The sequence below is a fragment of the Oncorhynchus tshawytscha genome, linkage group LG29, assembly GCF_018296145.1.
Source record: "Oncorhynchus tshawytscha isolate Ot180627B linkage group LG29, Otsh_v2.0, whole genome shotgun sequence".
In the NCBI taxonomy this organism is placed as follows: Eukaryota; Metazoa; Chordata; class Actinopteri; order Salmoniformes; family Salmonidae; genus Oncorhynchus; species Oncorhynchus tshawytscha.
This window is the reverse complement of record NC_056457.1, coordinates 1,504,820-1,528,337: the sequence shown is the minus strand read 5'-3', so window position 1 is coordinate 1,528,337 and position 23,518 is coordinate 1,504,820. Positions and strand designations below refer to the sequence as shown.

Sequence of the window (23,518 nt, the reverse complement as noted above, 5' to 3'; positions counted from 1 at the left end):
CTTTGCCAACGCAAGCAATGTGTTTTTATGGGTGCATCGTGAATGGCACCCTATTCCCTATAGTGCACTACTTTATAGGGAATAATGTGTGACTTAAGACACATTTATGAAATAGCTCAGATGCTTGGGTAAAGACCTGAGGTTGACTTAGGAAACCAAACAGGGACATGTTATGCTCAGTGTGTTATGCATGACTTTGGACTAAGGCATTTTCACCAGATAATGATGGGTAGGTCTGCATATGTTCAAAGTACAGATTGTGTCAGACCAAAGAAAAGCTCATGTAAAATGGTACAGATATAATTATGGTAAAGATTGTGGTCTCATTTCCATAACATTTAGGCAGGCATGTGGGTGGACCTCACCTGGGGCCTCATTTATAAACGTTGCGTAGGCACAAAAGAAGGTGTACGCCACTTTCTAAGCAAACTTGACGGGAGAATGTGCGGTCCTCCACGGACACTTTGACCTATACATACGCACATAAACTGGAGAAATGAGAAACTGCAGAAGGATGAAACTCGAGAAACGGTGTGAAATTGATACCATTGTGTAAAATACATTGAAATATTACCTCACGTATTATATGTGATGAGTTCCCTGGAGTGCACATAAAAAAAAACACACACAAAAACATGATTTAGGATAATAAATACAAACGGAGATATCGTTTTTTGCAAAAGAACCCCTCAAATATGTTTAATTTTATGTTTTATGTTTAATGTTTAATTGGATCTGTTATTATTAAACAATACTTGCATGTTATTAAATGTATTCTCATAAATAATAAGGTAAACAGTAGGACAATTTACGATGAAACTAAGCTGTTTTCGATGCCTCAGTCGGGCAGATACGAGTGCGCAGTTTCATATATTGTTATCACATGTTCGTTGCGCAGAACTGTCAATGTGATAATGGCCCTGTCATTGTCAGTTACAATCAGGGTAATTACCACACCTTGTAGTGGGTGGGTGTTGGTGGCAGGGAAGTCAGGCGCAGGAGAACGAACTTGGTATAAAACGGAGTCGTTTAATAAGTGCTCACAAAAAACTCCAAAACCAAAATATATAAAAATGGGTACAAAACCCCTCGCGCACCAACACATAACTAGCACAAACATACAATCAAATAATCTCCGACAAGGACATGAGGGGAAACAGAGGGTTAAATACACAACATGTAATTGATGGGATTGGAACCAGGTGTGAAGGAAGACAAGACAAAACCAATGGAAAATGAAAAGATGGATCAGTGATGGCTAGAAGGTCGGTGACGTCGACCACCGCACACCGCCCGAACAAGGAGAGGGACTGACTTCGGCGGAAGTCGTGACACACCTGAAGTTGTTATGCGTTTGCGTGCGCCAAATTTCACGTGCGCCAAGTTGATTGTAATTTATAAAGGAAAACCGCCGTGGGACGTGCGTGCTCACTGTTATATAAATCTGAATGTTTGTGCGTAAGCACTTTCTGCGTTTCGTCCATATGCCACCTTTTGATGTGAATCCTCCCCACAGTTGAATATATGAGGCCTCTGGTCTTTGACCCCACAGGATCATGGCTGATCGGGGTTATTCCCTATTATACATCTCTCCTGGGGAAGGAAACTCTGTCTGTCTGTGTGGGGAAAGTGATATGTTCATGTTCCCTTACTGGTTCCCAATCCTAAACCCTGAAAGACCTCAAAGCCTGTGTCTATTCACAGTGACAGACCTCAGGCTGTTGAAGTTGTTGAAAAGTCTGGACTTTGCAGAGTCTTGGCTTTGCAGTAGCTGTAGTTCCCCAGTAGGGGGAGTCAATTAAGAGAAAGGAAAACCTCAACTACCCATTGCCAGCTACTGAGTCTCAATAGAACAGTGCAGGTAGATGGGACCTGAATTGACTGGGATAAGTGTTTTGGGTTTCGGGAAATGCCAGTCTGATGTGTGAGTCTGAGAGACTGGTGGCTGGTGAGGAGCCAACAGAGCAAATCTAAGAAGTCATACACTCCTTCTCCTCCTTTCTTCCACCTCTCTCTCTTAAAAAATGGTTTGAAACGGTCAACAGAGGAGAGCCCACCAACAAGCTATGTGATTGTCAAGGGCTGACAGTTAGGATTGGAAGGAGGGTGGGAGTGGGAAGAGGGCTCAGCGGGGGTTGCTTTTTAAATGTTTAATATTCTGAGTCCCGGTAATGAATTGGCACCAGCCACTTAGCAATGTGAATTCCACCACCACCATCAGGTCACCAACTTTCTGAGCCAACCTGTCACCGACTCCCTGCGACCGGCTGCCTGGCTCTCACACTGTGGTTCGCGTCAGCTGCAATCTATAAATACCCACAAGATTTACAGCCTAATGTGGCCTGATTTGCCGTCGCTACTGTAGCGTAATATATACCCTATTAAAGAAGAATGATGTCCCGCCCCCGCCCCCGGCCCGCCCAGCCGTGAAGTAGGGCAATAAGTCAGGGTGACGTGAAAGAGAGCACAAACATTTATCTTCTTCTTCCAAGACAAGACCATTTATATCTTTAGGTGTTCTTTGTTTCACTTTCTCTCTCTCTCTTTTCTCAAAGAAAGCTGAGTTGAATGAGCTGTTAGCGTGTCTTAGTAATGAAGGCTGAATGGAGGGGTGTTTGTTCTAATCCTGCTTTAGACAGACAGGCTGGCCTGTTACTGTGTGTTTCCTTCTTCCCTGGTACCCGAATGTCAGCCCGACAGACCCTGCCAGACATAGATAGAGAGAGAGAGAGAGAGAGACAGCGTACAGTACCGGACAACCCTCCCACCTTACAGGTGAGCCTGCCTGGCAGAAAGAAACCACCATTGCGGTGAACATGGCTATCGTCAGTGACACCATTACCTTAAACCCTACTACCCGATCACACACACACACACACACACACTTCTGCAGATCCAGAGTTCACCCGTCACTACACAGGGCTGAGAAATAGAGGTATTGGAAGAGGCTAATAGCAGGGAAAACATCCTAGTAATCTGACGTTTAAACAGCTCAGGCTGTTCCTGCTCATATGGTAACCATCAGGTCTCACCTGGGTTATTGTGGAGCATCGAATGGCTGGGTGCCTGGTTAGGACTGAATCCCTAGCAGAGCTAGAAGAAGGGAGAAGAGGGAGAAAGTGATAGCGAGAAAGGGGTTGCACTGCGTTTCCCAAACTAGGGGTCATGGCTTCCCAATGAACAATGAACTCTCTGAACATCCCAATACCTTTCTGATGCATTTCAAACCATACTTCTTTCAGATTGAAATACTATTGCAAATCAGTTTTAACATTTTTTGATAGACTTTCATAGCTCCAATTTTAAAAATGTAGTCGTTGATTAAATCACTTTTTTTTTTACATGTTGAGGTTGTGCAAAATGCCCTTCCAGACAGACAGTAGGGCCCCTAGCGTCCCTGTTAATCAGATTATGTCATGGAGATGAAACAAATATTGTCTAATATATTCTTTCAGTCGAGGCCAAGTTCACAGAGTTTGCATCCCAAATGGCACCCCATTCCCATTATAGTGCACTACTTTTGACCAGGGACCCATAGCACACTATATATCGAATAGGGTGCGATTTGGGATGCATCCAGAGCCTCTGCACAGTGCACTACTTTGCAGACTTTTAATCGGCACGGCAACGGCCCCAGCTGCATGACAGAAAGTAGAGCCTGTACTGGATCTGTAATAGCCCGGTGTGTGTTTCCGAGCTAAAACGACACAGACATTCTTCTTCCTTTCAAATTAAAGTGAGTTACTCAAGTGTGCTTTCTATAAATTCCTCCCTTTCTTACTGTTCCCTCGCCAAGTTCCTCGCTCCACAAAAAGCCACAGGAAATATAATACAACGTTCAATTTCCACCTGAATCAGGTGCGGGGTGGTCAGAGACCAACTTTCTGTCAGCAGGCCTTCAGCGTGAGCCCTGAGCAGCCTCGTTTGTGGTCGGTCAGTTTTCCTTTAATTCTGCTCTAGTTAGATGCTAATAGGCTAGGCTTGGCAGTCAGTCACCTGCATCCTAAGTGGCACCCTATTCCCTATATAGTGCACTACTTTTGACCAGGATCCATAGGGCTATGGTCAAAAGTAGTGCATTATATAGGGAATACGGTGCCATTTGCGATGAAGCCTCACTTGCTTCCCTCCCTGATATAAATAAAATGAAATTGTATTTGTCACATGCGCTGAATTACAACAGGTAGACCTTACAGTGACATGCTTACAAGCCCTTAACTAACAATGCAATTTTAAGAAAAATACAAAAATGTGTCAATGTGTCAACCAGTCAGTCGAGGTAATTGAGGTAATATATACATTTAAGTAGAGTTTTTAAAGTGACTATGCATAGATAATAACAGAGAGTAGCAGCAACCTAAAGGGGGGGGGGGCAGTGCAAATAGACTGGGTAGCCATATGATTAGATGTTCAGGAGTTTTGTGGCTTGGGGGTAGAACCCTCTTGGACCTAGACTTGGTGCTCCGGTACCGCTTGCCGTGCGGTATCAGAGAGAACAGTCTATGACTAGGGTGGCTGGAGTCTTTGACAATTTTTAGGGCCTTCCTCTGACACCACCTGGTATAGTCGTCCTGGATGGCAGGAGGCTTGGCCCCAGTGATGTACTGGGCCGTACGCACTACTCTCTGTAGTGCCTTGCGGTCGGAGGTCGACCAGTTGCCATACCAGGCAGTGATGCAACCCGTCACTATGGTCTCGATGGTGCAGCTGTAGAACCTTTTGAGGATCTGAGGACCCATGCCAAATCTTTTCCGTCTCCTGAGGGGGAATAGGTTTTGTCATGCCCTCTTCACGACTGTCTTGGTGTGCTTGGACCATGTTAGTTTGTTGATGATGTTGATGCCAAAGAACTTGAAGCTCTCAACCTGCTCCACTACAGCCCTCCGATGAGAATGGGGGCGTGCTCGTAGGGAGAGGTTGTTGTCCTTGCACCACACGGTCAGGTCTCTGACCTCCTCCCTATAGGCTGTCTCATCGTCGTCGGCGATCAGGCTGTTGTGTCATTGGCAAACTTAATGATGGTGTTGAAGTCGTGCCTGGCCGTGCATCCAATGGGGCGGCAGGGTAGCCTAGTGGTTAGAGCGTTGGACTAGTAACCGAAAGGTTGCAAGTTCAAATCCCCGAGCTGACAAGGTACAAATCTGTCGTTCTGCCCCTGAATAGGCAGTTAACCCACTGTTCCTAGGCCGTCATTGAAAATAAGAATTTGTTCTTAACCTACTTGCCTAGTAAAATAAAGGTAAAATAAAATAAAAAATGAGTGAACAGGGAGTACAGGAGGGGACTGAGCAAGCACCCCTGAGAGGCCCCCGTGTTGAGGATCAGCGTGGCGGATGTGTTGTTTCCTATCCTTACCACCTGGGGGCGGCCCGTTATGAAGGCGATTATCCAATTGCAGAGGGAGGTGTTTAGTCCCAGGGTCCTTAGCTTAGTGATGAGCTTTGAGGGCACTATGGTGTTGAACGCTGAGCTGTAGTCAATGAATAGACTTCTCACATAGGTGTTCCTTTTGTCCAGGTGTGAAAGGGCAGTGTGGAGTGCAATAGAGATTGCATCATCTGTGGATCTGTTGGGGAGTATGAAAATCGGAGTGGGTCTAGTGTTTCTGGGATAATGGTGTTGATGTTGACCAGCCTTTCAAAGCACTTCATGGCTACAGACGTGAGTGCTACGGGTCGGTAGTCATTTAGGCAGGTTACCTTACTGTTCTTGGGCACAGGGACTATGGTGGTCTGCTTGAAACATGTTGGTATTACAGACTCCGACCGGGAGAGGTCGCAAAATGTCAGTGAAGACACTTGCCAGTATACTGTAGAGCTCTTGAAGTGGTCGTGAGCTGTTTGCTCTTCAAATGCTGAAATGCTTTAATGACATGGAAAGGTGCCTTAGCGTTGGCTCGTTAGAGACGTACATTAGCTTTAGTTGAAGTCTCTGGTGCATTTGACTAGTTTGTGGTCATTGCATATATGGTCTCACTTGAACTGGAATGTAATGATTCCATGGATTAGTCACTTAATATAATTTATATGGTCAAACAAATTATTTGACTGCAGTCCTAGTCATAAAAACACAACCATGACATAGGCCTAGGCTGCACACAAATTGGGCTACATAGAATGTTTCCAAACAGCAACAGTCAAGAGAACATATGCATAGGAAGACTAGGGCAAGGGTTCACCAGCCATAGGCTGCCCTCTCCACCTCCACTCTACCTCAGACAGTGTCTGTGTCTGATCCTGGACCTGTCTACAGACCTCACTCCATCCAGCCCTCCAGCACTACTGGGAGATCCCAGGAAGGACATTGTTTCAATCCTCCTGGCTTAGCTCCTAGCTTCAGAATGTACAGTATACCCTCTGAGCCATCTAAACCCTGCACGACACACACACACACACACACACACACACACACACACACACACACACACACACACACACACACACACACACACACACACACACACACACACACACACACACACACACACACACACACACACACACACACACACACACACACACACACAGACTCCAATACCCCACACCCTGTACGGCCACACAGCAATAAAAAGCAGCTAATCGTCTCTGGGTCTGGGGCTCTGGGCTTGGCTCAGAAGCCTCCTCCAGCTGAGAGATCAACTCGTGCTGCCTGCGGTTAGCACATCCCTGGGTCAGGTTGCCGCTGAGCCCCTCATTTATTATTTAGGGGGAACGGACCTCCTCTTAGGAACCTGAGCAAACACCTGAGGGTTGTGGAGGGAACGTTAGCCTCTGTCTGCATACGAAATGGAATCCTATTCACTACATTGTGCACTACTTTTGACCAGGGCCCCTAGCTCAAATGGCACCCTATTCCAATATAGTGCACCAGTTTTAGCCTGGACCCATAGGGAAAATGGCACCCTTTTCCCTATGTAGTGCACAACCTTTGACCAGGGCCCATAGGGATAAGTAGTGTGCTACATATGGAATAGGGTGCCATTTAGGATACAGACTCTTTCCTCTGGGTAACAGGACCCATGTGTAACTGTCCTCTCACTTCCCTGCGTCAGTTGTCACTGTATGCACCCTATAGATAAGGGCTGCCCATTTCCGGTCCTGGAGAAAGTTTTGTTTCTACCTGTTAGTCAATTGCACTCACCTGGTGTCCCAGGTCTGAATTAGTCCCTGATTAGAAGGGGAGGATGAAAACCAGACTTGTTTTGGCCCTCTGGGGCCAGAATTGGGCAGCCCTGCTATAAATTAATTCACTTTTACACATAAAAACATAAATGTAATGTGTTTATTGTACATTGACAGACACTAATAACTGTAGAAAGCTAAAATGGTTCAATTTACTACGTTGCTCTTTAGAGAGTAGAGGCCTATACTTATTGACTTAAGTTAGTTATTTATGGTTTAAAAAGCTATATCGCATCTAAACTAAACCCCCTGTCCTCACAGCAACATTATACTCCGGTGCTTAGGCTGCCATCCAAACATTTTCTTATCTGTTCAATGGACAAGCGCAGTGTGACGTGTGAAACATCTTGCTCAATGTAGACAAACAAGCTGCTACAGACAGTGCCAGGACCGAGCCAGACAGACAAACAGCGGACAGGGCCCAAAACAGAACAGGGTTGTGATAGGTACAGTAGGAAAAAAAGTTGAGAAAGTAGACGAGCTCACCCCAGTCACTCACCCAGACACGTGGCCTATTGAGCGTAGAATGGGTTGGAAACTCAAAGGCTTGAACCATGGCTGCTGGGTTTTTGGAGATCGATAATAGCTTGATTTACCATTTACCTATAGCTTCAAATTCTTGTCTCTTAGATATGAGTTGGCAGTCCACTACTCCAGGTTTAGGATTACCGTGGTGAGCTGTCTCTGTGAAAACACCACAGTTATAACCTCTAACCTGGAACTAAAACACTGCTTCCTAGCTCCTACCACCTCCATTATGGGGATGTGTGTAGTTTATCCGCCATTTTGTCCTGAACGTTCTCTAAGCGACTAGTTTTGTTTTCAACCCAATAGCCTGTATAAATCTTTTGAATTAGCTTGTTAAAATAAATGCCACATGGAATAAATGGGTTAGGGTCAGGGTTAAATCACTGCATTGTTTTTTATTTTACGTATAATGAAATCTAATATTGGAAATTAAAAATGCAAATAGAAACCCTGTACTGTACTAAAGATGTTTGGCTCATTGGCGGTCTGTATTTCTTTAGGACTGGGTTTAGGTGTGTGTGCATGCGCCCCTGGACTCCTCTAGTGTCTCCTTCAGCAGGGAGTGCACTGTCTCTGTCTCCCCATGCAGAATAAACAGGGCCTCCTCTGGGGTCCTCTTACCCAGCAGCCAACACTCTCACTTTCCTAGCTGCGTAGTGCTCCGTAAGGAAATCTATCCTCTAACTAACTTAATGATATGGCAGTCACAGCAACCTGGACCCCTTCTCTTTCTCCCTCTGCCCCCCCCAGTGCATCTGCTCTTAATAAGCTGTCACATTCTCCAGGCCTTTTCCACGTCAAACGAGAGCCGAGCATGTTCCTAGCAGATCCGGAGCTTAGGCGCCAGTCCTGAATCAGACCTCCGTGCACCGGCCTGCCTCCTCAAGGCAAGGTGCTCCCTGCGCTCCTTTTGCGCTTCAGCCACCTCCAGAGGAAGGCTGAGAGGTCAAATTCAGTAGGGCAACAGGTATCAGCAACGCTCGACACATTGATTTGGTGTTGTCTCCTTGCGAAGGCACGGTGGAGGAGGCAGCAGCCTAACTACACTACAACTACAAAACACCACCACAACAGCAAGCCTCTTTCCCCTCAGCAGTCTCAAGTGCTGTCTAAATTACCATTTTATGGTTGTTTTAAGGGTCAATTGGCCAGAAGAGGTGCTCTTGAGCTAATTTGAAAGTCTTTGAGCTAGTGCTCAGTGGCAGTTAGATGGTTGAGGATGGCCTTCTCCATGCTCTGTCTCAAGCTTCTAATCACAATGTCCAGGTCACCAAGCCAGACCAGACCAAGCCATCTCCAGGGCTCTGCTGTAAGCCAACCCGGTGTGAGAGAAGATGAGAACACAGCCAGGCAGCCAGCATTCCTCTTCCTCTCTAGCTCTGTGAGACTAAGGGCTAACCTGGGTTCTTGGGTAAACACTGACTGACAGGCATTTTAGTCTCAAGCCTGCACATCTGTCTGTCTGTCTGTCCGGTCTCCTGGCCTGTCTCCCCTGCTTGGTACAGTCCTCCTCACTGAATCTCTTTCCTTCCATGTTGAGAGGGGTTGATGAGGTGTTCTGGAGTTAGTAGCTGTAGTGATCAATGGATTCTGTAGCCACCAATGGATTCTGGATACTGGATACACTCCGTTGGCTACTGCTGGAAACAGGAGCGGAGGGATGGAGAGGTGGTGAAGAGGACGGGTGGGTGGGTTGAGTAGAGCAGTGGAGGGGTCATGCCGAGCGCCTCTGGCCAGACGACGTTAACCAGGAGCTCCAGACCTCCTCGTGGGTCCCGCAAGTCGAAACACAATCCAGCCCTCTCTTTCATCTCTCACTACCTCCATCTTTCTGTCTCTTCCTCTCTTTGGCTTTCTTTCTCTCTCTTTCGCTCTTTCAAATTAACTTTCAAATTAGCTCAAGAGCACTTCTTGTGGCCAATTGACTCTCTCCCTCCCTTCAACCAACCATCTCTCCTTCCATCATTCATTCTGTCTCTCTCTTTCTCTCTCTCTCTCTCTCTCTCTCTCTCCCTTCGACCATCTCTCCTTCCATCATTCATTCTGTCTCTCTCTCTCTCGTTGTTGCTGCTCTGCCAGATGGATGTTATTGTCCCTTTGGTGTTTTTGGAGGATGTGCTCCCCTGTGTTCTGCCTCACCTCTGTGCCCTCCTCAGAGTGTTGGTACTGGACTGCCATGCCACAGGGGTTCCCTGCCATTGAAGCCAGCGTTACAGACACAACTTTAAACCTGGTAACCCTGACTTTGACCCACGGCAGGGGTTGACGTCCAAGACTAATTACTGAAGATAAGGAAGACTGATGTTGTCTTCTTAGGGTGGCTTAAATCCCTTCTGTAAATGTTCTCCTATTTCAAACATTAACATCACCCCCAATTCAGGGTTCCTATTCCTATTCTTGTGTTTATGTTTAGTGTATTGCTGTGTGTATTTTAATCCTGTGGGGTATTTATGGAACGGGACACAACCTGGCCTGGGGGCTCCACTGGGAGATCAGGACACACTGGTTCATTGTAGCCTGTTTTCTGAAGCGCCTCTCCCAGTAAAAGTACACATTCATCCCTGTAAGCCCCTCACTTCAGGGACCTCCGCTCTGCTCTGAGCATCTAGGCAGCGTTTTGCGGGTGAGCGACTCCACCGCTCTTTTAAAAGAGGAAATTCTGTATTTGTCATCCTGCTCCGTCCTCTCCTCACTGCAGTCCGAATCCTTGCCTTTGATTCCTGCCTGTGGCTGTGCAGTCTCCTGCCTCTAGCCTTTTGAATACATCCCCAATGGCCTATTCCCTATGTGATGCACTACTTTTGACCAGAGCCCTATGGGCCCTGGTCGAAAGTAGTGCACTAGCCTATATAGGGGAAATTTGGGAGGCATAGGGTGCCATTTGGGAGTCATCCCTAGCCTCTAGTTCTACTCTGGGTTTAGCTTAGCCCCTGACCTGACGTTGCCTGGCTGTTACACACTACCTCTGTGTTACAGACCTGAGGTTTTTCCACCACACACACACACACACACACACACACACACACACACACACACACACACACACACACACACACACACACACACACACACACACACACACAGACTTTCTGCCTGCCAGGAGCACTAGCAATGTATCGCTGGGGGCCTGAAGAATGCAGCTATGATATGTAAAGCAGCTCGTAATGACTTTAAAATACGTGACGGCGCTGGCTCTGACCTGGGCCCGATCGGCAGGCGGACAGATGCATTCCTGTCCTCTGCTCCACTCACGGACCGAGGCGCCGTTTGGATGCGGTCCTGTAGTTGTAAATAAAAAGCATTGCCATTGGATCTCACATTTTAGCAGCGAAATTCCACAGTAACGAAGCAACAGACCGGTTCCTGGTTACTCGGAGTCGGTGGAACTAGCTAAGCAGATGTGATTCTCATTCTGGAATGCTGGAAGGCACAAGACAGTGACATTCTTTCACCTTGTTTTTCAGAGCGATAGATGGATGTGCAGCAGGACAGATGAAGTAACTAGATCTTCTCCTGTGCCCTTTTATGGGCTGTGGGGTGAGGATCATGAACCCTGTAGGTTGAAGAGATTAGGCTACTGTAGAACAGCACCTAGTCCTCTGTCTGCAATGTGATTCATACCGGTTATCAGTATCCTACATAAGAGCACAGTTATATCTTAAATCAGAAAGTGTGTCAAACCTGTGTAATGTTGATCTTTAAATCCATGCCTTCAGATTTGTTTGATTCTCTGGGCTATCAAGCATCTGTCTGCCGTAGAGGCATCCCTGTCCCAAGCCTTAGTCTGAGGTTGAGTCCCAAATGGCACCCTATTCCCTACATAGTGCACTACTACTGACGAGAACCCTATTGGCCTGGTCGAAAGTAGTTCACTATATAGGGCAAGGATGGGCAACTTTGATGGGGGTGGGGGCCACAAAAAATCTTAATGTATCATGAGGGGCAGCAGTTACTTGTGGGTCTGTTGATTGCCTTTTTCATTTATTAGGCAATTTTCTCTTGAATCATACAGTAGGTCTTTTTAGAAGAAACTCATGGCCAAAAGGAAACAGATATACCGTAAAATTAATACTATTCGTGTTTTTTTTGTTTTGTAATTCAAGTATACATTTCCAAAGTTACGATAGATTGCCATAGATTTTCTGTTAATTACCAAAAATGACTGAAGATTCCGGTAACTTTGGTAAACTACTGGTAGCTTTGCAACCTGATCTGTGCACTTCTCATCATCATAGATTACATCCTTTTCAATATATGAAGAGTTCTTCTAGCTTAGCTATGTTGCAACATAATTCCCTTCTATAAAAAACACCATAGTCGATCTGCAATGCTCTGCAGGTAACCTAGCGGTTAAGAGTGCGTTGAATCCCGCGCCGACAAGGTGAAAAATCTGTCTGTGCCCTTGAGCAAGGCACTCAACCCTAATTGCTCCTGTAAGTTGCTCTGAATAAGAGCGACTGCTAAATGACTAAAATGACAAACAACATGATGTTTTGTTCAAATAAAATCCCCTACATTTTTTACCCTGGTCGGTGACAGAAATGAAAAAAAGCTAGGGAGAGAGAGAAACAGATGTTTTAATAACACAGCAACTGTAGTTGTTAATAACAACGTGTCAGAAAACAAACTCTCTTATCCTCATCTCATTATTCTCCTCCTCCTAGTGAGGGATTCTCTGGTTGTGGTTTGTCAGTGCTCCATGTCTGCAGAGAGATAGAAGAAGGAGGGGGAGAGAAAGAACGAGAGAGCGAGAGACAGAGAGCGTGAGTGCCGTGCTGCGTAGGCCCTTCAGGCTTCATGATCTCCAAGCCAGGTTTCTTCTGTCACTGTCACCCAAGCCAGAGGGCTTACTCCCCCAGCCTCGTCGTGCTGGAATGTCGGTTGGCTGCAGGGACATCCAGGAATAATCGAGGATCCATGGCCTGGGCCCAGCTGTCACTCAACCCTTGGCCCAGCTCCACACCCTCGTCCTGGGATAGAGGGATGGAGCGAGAAGCAGTAGGGGAGTGGTTCTCCTTCTCCGATAATTGATTGGCCCTGACAACATCCTGTGTTGTCGTCGCATTCTTCGACAGCAGGTCGTACATCACACATGACAGCTGGGTTGATGTCACTGACAGATCTGATCAAATCAGCCTCTCTCTCCCTCTGTTCCTCTCGCTCCCTCTATTCCTATCTCTCTCTCTCTAACTCGCTCTCTCTTTCTTCCCATCTCTTGATCGCTCCATCCTCTCTCTCTCTCTCTCTCTCTCTCTCCACCTCTCTCTCTCTCCCCTTCTTCATCTTTGGCTCTTTCTCTCTGTGATGATAGCAGTGAGAGATGTGTGTCTGTCTGTGTAAAGTGTTAAAACATGTTTTTTTCCCCCTAGTTTACTTTCCTGTCCTAGGACTAACACTGATGTTGCAGTGCTGATATTGATAATGAAGTATGTTGTGAAGCTGTTGAAATGTTTAGTAATCCATACTCACTAGAGCAAATCCAGTGGGTGGATGAGAAGGGGATTGATTGTACATTTGGAGAATGAACTGAACAGTACTAAAGCAGTCTGATGTGCTCCGGTAAGCCCTCTGATAGTGTGTTTCTAGTTTGTGTGTTTCTAGTGTGAGTGTGTGTGTGTGTGTGTTGTGTGTGTGTGTGTGCGCAGACACCAGCTACCTCAACTGGGACCCTAGCCTGCCCTCTGCCCTGTGTGTGTTTGCTTAGCCTAGCCTCCCCGCTGACCCTCCAACCCCTCTCTCACCACAACGATCTATCTTTTCTTTCTCTCAATCTCTCCTTTGTTTCTGTCTCTCCTTCAGATCCACGAGAGGCTGCAGCACTATGAGCATCGCAGTCCTGCCCCCGTCCTGGACAGCGCAGGGTCCCTAGCCACTGACGTAAGTAGCTAACTACTCCTTGCCCCTGTTTACACACACACAGACCCTATCACTGCTCCCCCGCTGAGTCGCCTGCTGGGAATCAGATCTGGTTTCACTGTTGTACTTTCTCCTCCCCATGAACCTCGCTTCATGTAGCTACCAGGCTCTTCTCATTCTCAGAACCAAATGACTCGCCTGTTCCAATAACACTGCACCCTTAGATCCTACTCCCCCCTCAACCCCCTCCTCCACCATTCCCTCCTATACATCCAGCTCCCATGGCCCCAGGGAGAGAGTGATCATTGTCAGAGGGCAAAAGGAAGGAGGGAGAGAGTGAGATATGGCAGAAATGGAAGATGGATGAGAACGTCAGGGCAGAGGACAGGAGACGAAACAACAGATGAAAGAGGAGAAATGAGTCGTGGAGCATAAATACAGGATACAAGAGTGGGAGAGAGAGAGAGGGGAGGCTTCACACCATCACCTGTGGCACGCGGCCCCTCAATTTATTAACCTGTCGTCCTGTCCGCTAAACTCCACTGCTGGCTCCACTGTGTGTGTTAGTGTGTGTTAGTGTGTGTGTGTGTGTGTGTGTGTGTGGACGTGCGTGCTCCACTGTGTGTGTGTGTGCTCCACTGTGCGTGCGCTTGCGTGTGTGCGAAGACAGAGTGCACACATGGCTGACAGTAATGTATTTTTTCCCTTTTGTATGGCCGTTAGTACCTCTGCTCCGATCATCACAACGCTGAAAACCACGCTCATTGTTAACTACACACACACACCTGTATAAACTACTGATCCAGTCTGGCTTAGTACTGTAAGTAGAGGAGGAGGGACAGTGATGGTTTAATGGTGTGGTTTTGTTTAAATCCCCTGTTCTGTTTATTGTGATCAAAGTGCTATGGAGTATTCCTATCCTTGTAAAGAGCACACAGCCATACAGTACCAGTCAAAAGTTTGGACACACCTACTCATTCAAAGATTTTTCTTTATTTTTACTATTTTCTACATTGTAGAATAATAGTGAAGACATCAAAACTATGAAATAACACATATGGAATAATGTAGTAACCAACAAGTAACCAATATATTTTAATTTAGATTCTAAAAAGAAGCCACTCTTTTCCTTGGTGACAGCTTTGCACACTCTTGGCATTCTCTGACCCTTCTTCACCTGGAATTCTTTTCCAACAGTCTTGAAGGAGTTCCCACATATGCTGAACACTTCCTTTTCCTTCACTCTGCGGTCCAACTCGTCCAAACCATCTCAGTTGGGTTGAGGTCGGTGATTGTGGAGGCCAGGTCATCTGATGCAGCCCTCCATCACTCTCATTCTTGGTAAAATAGCCCTTACACCGCCTGGAGGTGTGTTAGGTCATTGTCCTGCTGAAAAACACATGATAGTCCCACTAAGCGCAAACTAGATGGGATGGCGTATCGCTGCAGAATGCTGAGGTAGCCATGCTGAGGTAGCCATGCTGGTTAAGTGTGCCTTGAATTCTAAATAAATCACAGACCAGCAAAGCACCCACACACCATCACACCTCGTCCTCCATGCTTCACGGTGGGAACCACACATGCGGAGATCATTGGTTCACCTATTCTGCGTCTCACAAAGACACGGCAGTTCGAAACAAAAATCTCAAAATTGGACTCATCAGACCAATGGACAGATTTCCATCGTTTAATGTCCATTGCTCGTGTTTCTTGACCCAAGCAAGTCTCTTCTTCTTATTGGTGTCCTTTAGTAGTGGTTTCTTTGCAGAAATTCGAACATGAAGGCCTGATTCACGCAGTATCCTCTGAACAGTTCATGTTGAGATGTGTCTGTACTTGAACTCTATGTTGCATTTATTTGGCCCTCAAGGCTGAACTCTAATGAACTTATCCTCTCTCATCTGAACTCTAATGAACTTATCCTCTGCAGCAGAGGTAACTCTGGGTCTTCCTTTCCTGTGGCGGTCCTCCATGAGAGCCAGTTTCATCATAGCGCTTGATGGTTGCTGCAAATGCACTGGAAGAAACTTTCAAAGTTCTTGAAATGTTCCGTATTGACTGACCTTCATGTCTTAAAGTAATGATGGACTGTCATTTCTCTTTGCTTATTTGAGTTGTTCTTGCCATATCCTCTTTGGGGCAGGTGGGACGGTAGCGTCCCACCTGGCCAACATCCGGTGAAATTGCAGAGCTCGAAATTCAAAATACAAAAGTAGTAATATTAAACATTTGTGAAAATACAAGTGTTATACACCATTCTTCAGCTTAGAATATTGGTCATCGAACCGCTTTGTCCTTTTTACAATAGGCTTTACAGCAAAAGCATAGCATTTGATTGTCTGAGGACAGCGCCCCGCATACTTCCTGCATTAACATAAATTCATAACCTGAACAGGTGTCACAAATCTCAGAAATAGCGATAAAATAAATCACTTACCTTTGAAGATCTTCATCTTTTTGCAATCCAAAGGGTCCCAGTTACACAATGAATGTTTGTTTTGTTTGATAAAGTCCTTCTTTATATCCCAAAAATGTTAGTTTATATGGCACTTTTGATTCAGAAATCCACCTGTTCCAACTCACCCAACATACCTACAAAGGAATCTAAAAAGTTACCTGTAAACTTCGTCCAAATAATTCAAACAACGTTTCTAATCCAGCCTCAGGTACCCTAATAGGTAAATAGTCAATCAAATTTAAGATGAAATATACGGTATTCAATACCGGAGAAAAAGAACGAGGAGCACACACTCATTCACCCGCGCCAAAAGACTTCTTCTGAGGGATACTTCGAAAGAATACGAATACATTTTTCAAAAAACAAGCATGAAACAATTTCTGAAGACTGTTGACATCTAGTGGAAGCCATAGGAACTGCAATCTGGGTCCTAATTATTAGACTTTCCCATAGAAAAGCATTGAAAAGTCCTGGATGGATTGTCCTTGGGGTTTCGCCTGCCAAATCAGTACTGTTATACCCACAGACAATATTTTAATAGTTTAGTCACGGTAAATACGCTTTTTCAAGCTCTGATGCTGCTGATTGTCATTTGTAGCCTACCAAACATGCTAACTGCCTGGTACTCAGCACTCTATTTTCCCTCTAATCACTCTGACATCAATGCAAATGTGATCAAAAATAAAATCAAACACTTCATAAGAGCTCATGTTGCATAACATTTCTATAGGCTATGCAAATGCATGAGATAACAGAGTTATGGCCTCTTAAAAAGAGGAGGATCACATCAGCTTTCCATAGACTAAGGCCTACTATATTTATTTCTCAACTTTCCTAATATTAAGCACATTACTTACCTTTACAAAGGGGGATAGTCTACCTGGCTGGCATGAAAATGAACGATGGGAAAATCATCCTCCATTGGCTATTTAAGTGCATAGATAACATGTATTTTTTCCCCCTGCCCCTGTTCTGAGTGAGGTGCATGATAATGGTCCATTCTAAATCAAAACTAATTTCACACATATATGATCTACTATATGTAAAGACAGGATTCAATTAAGAACAGTATTAGCCAATCACCTGTGAATGATACAGTATATTGACACTTGTAAATGATGCCCAGCTTGTTTGCAGTAAGGAAAGAAACAGCGCTTGCCTTTCTTTGGCAACTTTTTCAAATCATAGTCACACACCTCATGTCCATAGGCCTATATGTTTTGATAAGGTTTTTATCAATACTAAAGTGGCCAAATAATTTCTTAAAGTTAAGCACATTCATTCGCTTTACAACTGGTGTAGAGCCTAACCGCAGTAGGCTATAAACGTGAATGTTCCAAAATGCAATCAATTAGCTAGCGGGGGGGAAAAAACATTCTCAAAAGTCACCGCAAATGCGATTATGCATGTAATGCTTTATTATAAAGGTGCATTTTTATGGTGAAAATGTTCTTCCCCAAACATGCCACCTATGTCAAATCAAACTTTATTTGTCACATGCGCCGAATACAACAAGTGTAGACTTTACCGTGAAATGCTTACTTACAAGATAATAACCAACAGTGCAGTTCAAGAAGATGTGAGTTTCAAGTTTGGGGAAGAACATTTTCCTGACTGATGTCTTGAGATGTTGCTTCAATATATCCACATAATTTTCCTCCCTCACGATGCCATCTATTTTGTGAAGGGCACCAGCCCTTCCTGCAACAAAGCACCCCCACAACATGATGCTGCCACCCCCGTACTTCACTGTTGGGATGATGTTCTTCGGCTTGCAAGCCTCCCCCTTTTCCTCCAAACATAACAATGGTCATTATGGCCAAACAGTTCTATTTTTGTTTCATCACACCAGAGGACATTTCTCCAAAAAGTACGATATTTGTCCCCATGTGCAGTTCCAAACCGTAGTCTGGGTTTTTATTGCTGTTTTGGAGCTGTGGCTTCTTCCTTGAAGAGTAGCCTTTCAGGTTATGTCGATATTGGACTCATTTTACTGTGGATATTGATACTTTTGTACCTGTTTCCTCCAGCATCTTCACAAGGTCCTTTGCTGTTGTTCTGGGATGGATTTGCACTTTTAGCACCAAAGTACATTCAGCTCTAGGAGACAGAACACTTCTTCTTCCTGAGCGGCATGATGGCTGTGTGGTCCCATGGTGTTTATACTTGTGTACTATTGTTTGTACAGATGAATGTGGTACCTTCAAGCCTTTGGAAATTGCCCCCATGGATGAACCAGACTTATGGAGGTCTACTTTTTCTTCTGAGGTTTTGGCTGATTTCTTTTGATTTTCCGATGATGTCAAGCAAGAGTTTGAAGGTAGGCCTTGAAATACATCCACAGGTACACCTCCAATTGACTCAAATTATGTCAATTAGCCTATCAAAAGCTTCTAAAGCCATGCCACCATTTTCTAGAATTTTCCAAGCTGTTTAAAGGCACAGTCAACTTAGTGTATGTAAACTTCTGACCCACTGGAATTGTAATACAGTGAATTATAAGTGAAATAATCTGTCTGTAAACAATTGTTGGAAAAATTACTTGTGTCATGCACAAAGTAGATGTCCTAACCAACTTACCAAAACTGTAGTTTGTTAACAAGAAATGTGTGGAGTGGTTAAAAAACAAGTTTTAATCACTCCAACCTAAGTGTATGTAAACTGAGTTCAACTGTATATTTTCCTCAGATTACACATAATTTGAAATCAAATACAATTCAGATAAATGCCCATTTATATTAGGTGGAATACCACAGTGTGCCATCACAGCAGCGATATGTGTGACCTGTTGCTATACAAAAAGGGCAACCAGTGGAGCACAAACACCATTGTAAACATCAACATCATATTTATTTTTATTTACTTTTATCCCTCTTACTTGTACCACTGTACCACTGTACATAGTCAATAATATAACATTTGAAATCTCTATTATTTTGAAACTCTTGTGTGTGTAATGTCTACTGTTCAATTCTGATTGTTTATTTCACTTGCTTTGGCAACGTAAATGTATGTTTCCCATGCCAATAAAGCCCCTTTGAATTGAACTCAATTAAGAGAGAGAGTGCAGGACAACTTTGTTTCTCTTTCCTTCTCCCTCTCTCCCTCCCTCCCTAGGTCGTGGCAAGCGTCCATCTCAGTATTTCTTTATGGGACACAACTATCAGCCCCCCCGTAAATTTGTCAAATTACAGCTTTTTAAATTTACGCTTCCTCGTAAATTCTGTGAGAAACCTCACGCAGGGATTATTAGATATCATGATAAAAGCCAGAGATGTTTTATCAATGTGTCTAGGAGTGCCCGAGCAGACGACGGTGGTGCAAAACGATTCCAAGCACTTGTGTGTGTTTTTAAGAAGTATCCTTTTTCAACCGCGTCGTTGCTCGGAGCTCGAAATGGAACCTAATGAAGTTGTTGTGTAGAATGTATGTATTTGACCTGCTATACTAGAGGAGCTCTTGGTTAAATTCATTTTGGGTTTGGATTTTGGTAATGGAGGTTTAATTGATTGCCTAACATAAAATGACACTTCAACCCCTGTCTGCCCTATTGTACTGTCTAGAGCAGTCTCAGCAGGTGACGGCTGTAGCCACAGACCCACAAGTCCAGACCTCTAGTGTGTGTGTGTATGTGTGTTAGCTGGCTCAGCAGGTGACGACTGCAGCCATAGACTCACCAAATGAGAGGCGGTCATTCCCCAGACTGGCCACCAGGTGGGCCCAGAGAGCATTTCTCTCGCTCTCACTCTCTCGCTCTCTCTCTCTCTCTCTCTCTCGCCCGCTCGCTCTCTCTCGCTCTCTCTATTCTTTTCTACTAAATTCAATTAAATGGCTCTATTGGCATGGGGAACACATGTTAACATTGCCAAAGCAGATAATAAACAAAAGTAGATAATAAACAAAAGTGAAATAAACAATGCAAATTTACAGTAAACATTACCCCCCCCACAGTGCTAGAGATGTACAAGTGATGAACATTAAATGTCAGGTAGCTTCTTTGTCTCACCTTAATTATCTTTGTCTCAAAGTGTTTAAGACACAGAGGTGAACGCATACTGACAAATATTGTCATTGTATGAAATTGTGAAACTGTCATTAGGGTAGACAAACCTGACATATTTGAAGCTGTAGTATACCAGCATTGCATTAAATTCTTACATTTCATAATCTCATCCAGCACTAAGCTCTTTCCGACGGCACTGTCCAAGAGACGTATCATGTCGAAGAGACAGAACCATGCTTTTGCACAAGTAAGATATTCTCCTAACCAGATAATGTTGTGGAAACCTCTGGTGTCACATTAAATCCTTAAAAGACAACCATTAATTGAACAAGATTTGTGTGTCAGTTATAGCAGGTTTTTATTTGCGTTTGAAATAACGTAATCGGTTCTCAGGGATGCGGGAACTGTAAACTCAGTGCTCCACATCAGGCCTCTCTAAATACACCCCAGTGTGGGCCCACCGGCTATGGAGTTACAAATGAAGTACGCTCAGCCACAATCCACAAAGTAGCCCATCATGTTATTTTCTTCCTCTCACACAGACAGATGAAGAGAGAGAGAATGGAAAGTGTGATTCTAGAGTAGAAGCATCAAGGTAGTGTATAGTATGTTGTCAAACATGCCTCATCTTTACTCCCTAGTGAGTTATGAGCTAAACCTTTTAATAAAACAATAAAAGGGCCTGGAAATGTACGGTTGGTTCTCTCTCTATCTCGTTCTCTCTTTCAGTTCAAATTCATTTTCAATGTAAGGGCTTTATTGGCATGGGATAGATATGTTTACATTGCCAAAGCAAGAGAAACAGATAATAAACTAAAGGGAAATGAACAATTAAAGAAATAACAGTAAATATTATACTCACAAAAGAATAAAGACATTTCAAATGTCATATGTGCAAATAGTTAAAGTACAAAATGGAAAATAAATACACTTAAATATGGGTTGTATTTACAATGGTGTTTGTTCTTCACTGGTTGCCCTTTTCTTGTGGCAACAGGTCACACATCTCGCTGCTGTGATTCCACACTGTGGTATTTCACACAGTAAATATGGGAGATTATCAACATTGGATTTGTTTTCAAATTCTTTATGGGTCTGTGTAATCTGAGTGAAATATGTGTCTCTAATATGGTCATACATTTGACAGGAGGTTAAGAAGTGCAGCTCAGTCTCTACCTCATTTTGTGGGCAGTGTGCACATAGCCTGTCTTCTCTTGAGAGCCAGTTCTGCCTACGGCAGCCTTTCTCAATAGCAAGGCTATGCTCACCGAGTCTGTACATTGTCAAACTTTTCCTTCATTTTGGGTCAGTCACAGTGGTCAGGTATTCTGCCACTGTGTATTCTCTGTTTAGGGTCAAATAGCATTCTAGTTTGCTCAGTTTTTTTTGTTAATTCTTGACAAATGTGTCATGTACTTATCTTTTTGTTTTCTCATGATTTGGTTGGTTCTAATTGTGTTGCGGTCGTGGGGCTTTGTGGGGTCCCTTTGTGTTTGTGAACAGAGCCCCAGGACACGCTTTCTTAGGGGACTCTTCTCCGGGTACATCTCTCTCTAGGTGATGGCTTTATTATGGAAGGTTTTCGAAACGCTTCCCATTAGGTGGTTGTAGAATTTAACGTCTCTTTTCTGGATTTTGATCATTAGCGGGGGTTTGAGACCCCCATTACTGTGAGGACTTGAGACCCCCATTACTGTGAGGACTTGAGACCCCCATTACTGTGAGGACTTGAGACCCCCATTACTGTGAGGACTTGAGACCCCCATTACTGTGAGGGTTTGAGACCCCCATTACTGTGAGGGTTTGAGACCCCCATTACTGTGAGGGTTTGAGACCCCCATTACTGTGAGGGTTTGAGAACCCCAGTACTGTGAGGACTTGAGACCCGCATTACTGTGAGGGTTTGAGACCCCCATTACTGTGAGGGTTTGAGACCCCCATTACCGTGAGGACTTGAGACCCCCATTACTGTGAGGACTTGAGACCCCCATTACTGTGAGGACTTGAGACCCCCATTACTGTGAGGACTTGAGACCCCCATTACTGTGAGGGTTTGAGACCCCCATTACTGTGAGGACTTGAGAACCCCATTACTGTGAGGACTTGACACCCCCATTACTGTGAGGACTTGAGACCCCCATTACTGTGAGGGTTTGAGACCCCCATTACTGTGAGGACTTGAGACCCCCATTACTGTGAGGACTTGAGACCCCCATTACTGTGAGGACTTGAGACCCCCATTACTGTGAGGGTTTGAGACCCCCATTACTGTGAGGACTTGAGAACCCCATTACTGTGAGGACTTGAGACCCCCATTACTGTGAGGACTTGAGACCCCCATTACTGTGAGGGTTTGAGACCCCCATTACTGTGAGGACTTGAGACCCCCATTACTGTGAGGACTTGAGACCCCCATTACTGTGAGGACTTGAGACCCCCATTACTGTGAGGACTTGAGACCCCCATTAATGTGAACCGAGAAACGCATATGCACACACATCCAGTCAACTTACAGGTGGGGCAGGGTGTGTCTGTGTGTGTTTTTGTCCTCTTTTCTTTCCCTCTTCCTCTCGCCCCTCCTCCCCTCGTCCTCTCACACACACCTCCTCTTGCCCCTTCCAGTGGGAGGATTCTCAGAGCTCTTGTGATTTTTCTCATCACTAAGCTAAGGTCCCTGGGACTAAACACCTCCCTCTGCAACTGGACTTCCTGACGGGCCGCCCCCAGGTGGTAAGGGTAGGTGACAACACATCCGCCACACTGATCCTCAACACGGAGGCCCCTCAGGGGTGCGTGCTCAGTCCCCTCCTGAACTCCCTGTTCACTCATGACTGCATGGCCAGGCACAAATCCAACACCATCATTAAGTTTGCTGATAACACAACAGTGGTAGGCCTGATCACCGACAACGATGAGACAGCCTATAGGAAGGAGGTCAGAGACCTGGCCGTGTGGTGCCAGGACAACAACCTCTCCCTCAAGGTGATCAAGAAAAAGAAGATGATTGTGGACTACAAGAAAAAGAGGACCGAGCTCGCCCCCATTCTCATTCAAGTTCCTTGGTGTCCACATCACCAACAAACTATAATGGTACATACACACCAAGACAGTCGTGAAGAGGGCACAACAAAGCCTATTCACCCTCAGGAGACTGAAAATATTTGGCATGGGTCCTCAGATCCTCAAAGATTTCTACAGCTGCACCATTGAGAGCATCACTGGTTGCATCACTGCCTGATATGGTAAATGCTCGGCCTCCAACCGCAAGGTACTACAGAGGGTAGTGCGTACGGCCCAGTACATCACTGGGGCCAAGCTTCCTGCCATCCAGGCCCTAAAAATTGTCAGAGAGTCCAGCCATCCTAGTCATGGACTGTTCTCTATGCATGACAAGCGGTACCGGAGCGCCAAGTCTAGGTCCAAAAGACTTCTTAACAGCTTCTACCCTCAAGCCATAAGACTCCTGAACAGCTAATCAAATGGCTACCCAGA

At 45.0% G+C, this 23,518-nt stretch overlaps 1 protein-coding gene across 2 annotated transcripts in view; it reads left to right on the top strand.

Annotated features, from left to right (window-relative positions):
* mpp7a (membrane palmitoylated protein 7a) overlaps window positions 1-23,518 on the top strand; it is a 261,584-nt gene that overhangs the window by 122,907 nt on the left and 115,159 nt on the right. For both annotated transcript variants that reach the window (XM_042308490.1, XM_024393190.2), the window contains exon 5: window positions 13,509-13,586. In XM_042308490.1, coding sequence (XP_042164424.1) covers window positions 13,509-13,586 — 78 coding nt within the window. The remainder of the gene's footprint in view (window positions 1-13,508; window positions 13,587-23,518) is intronic.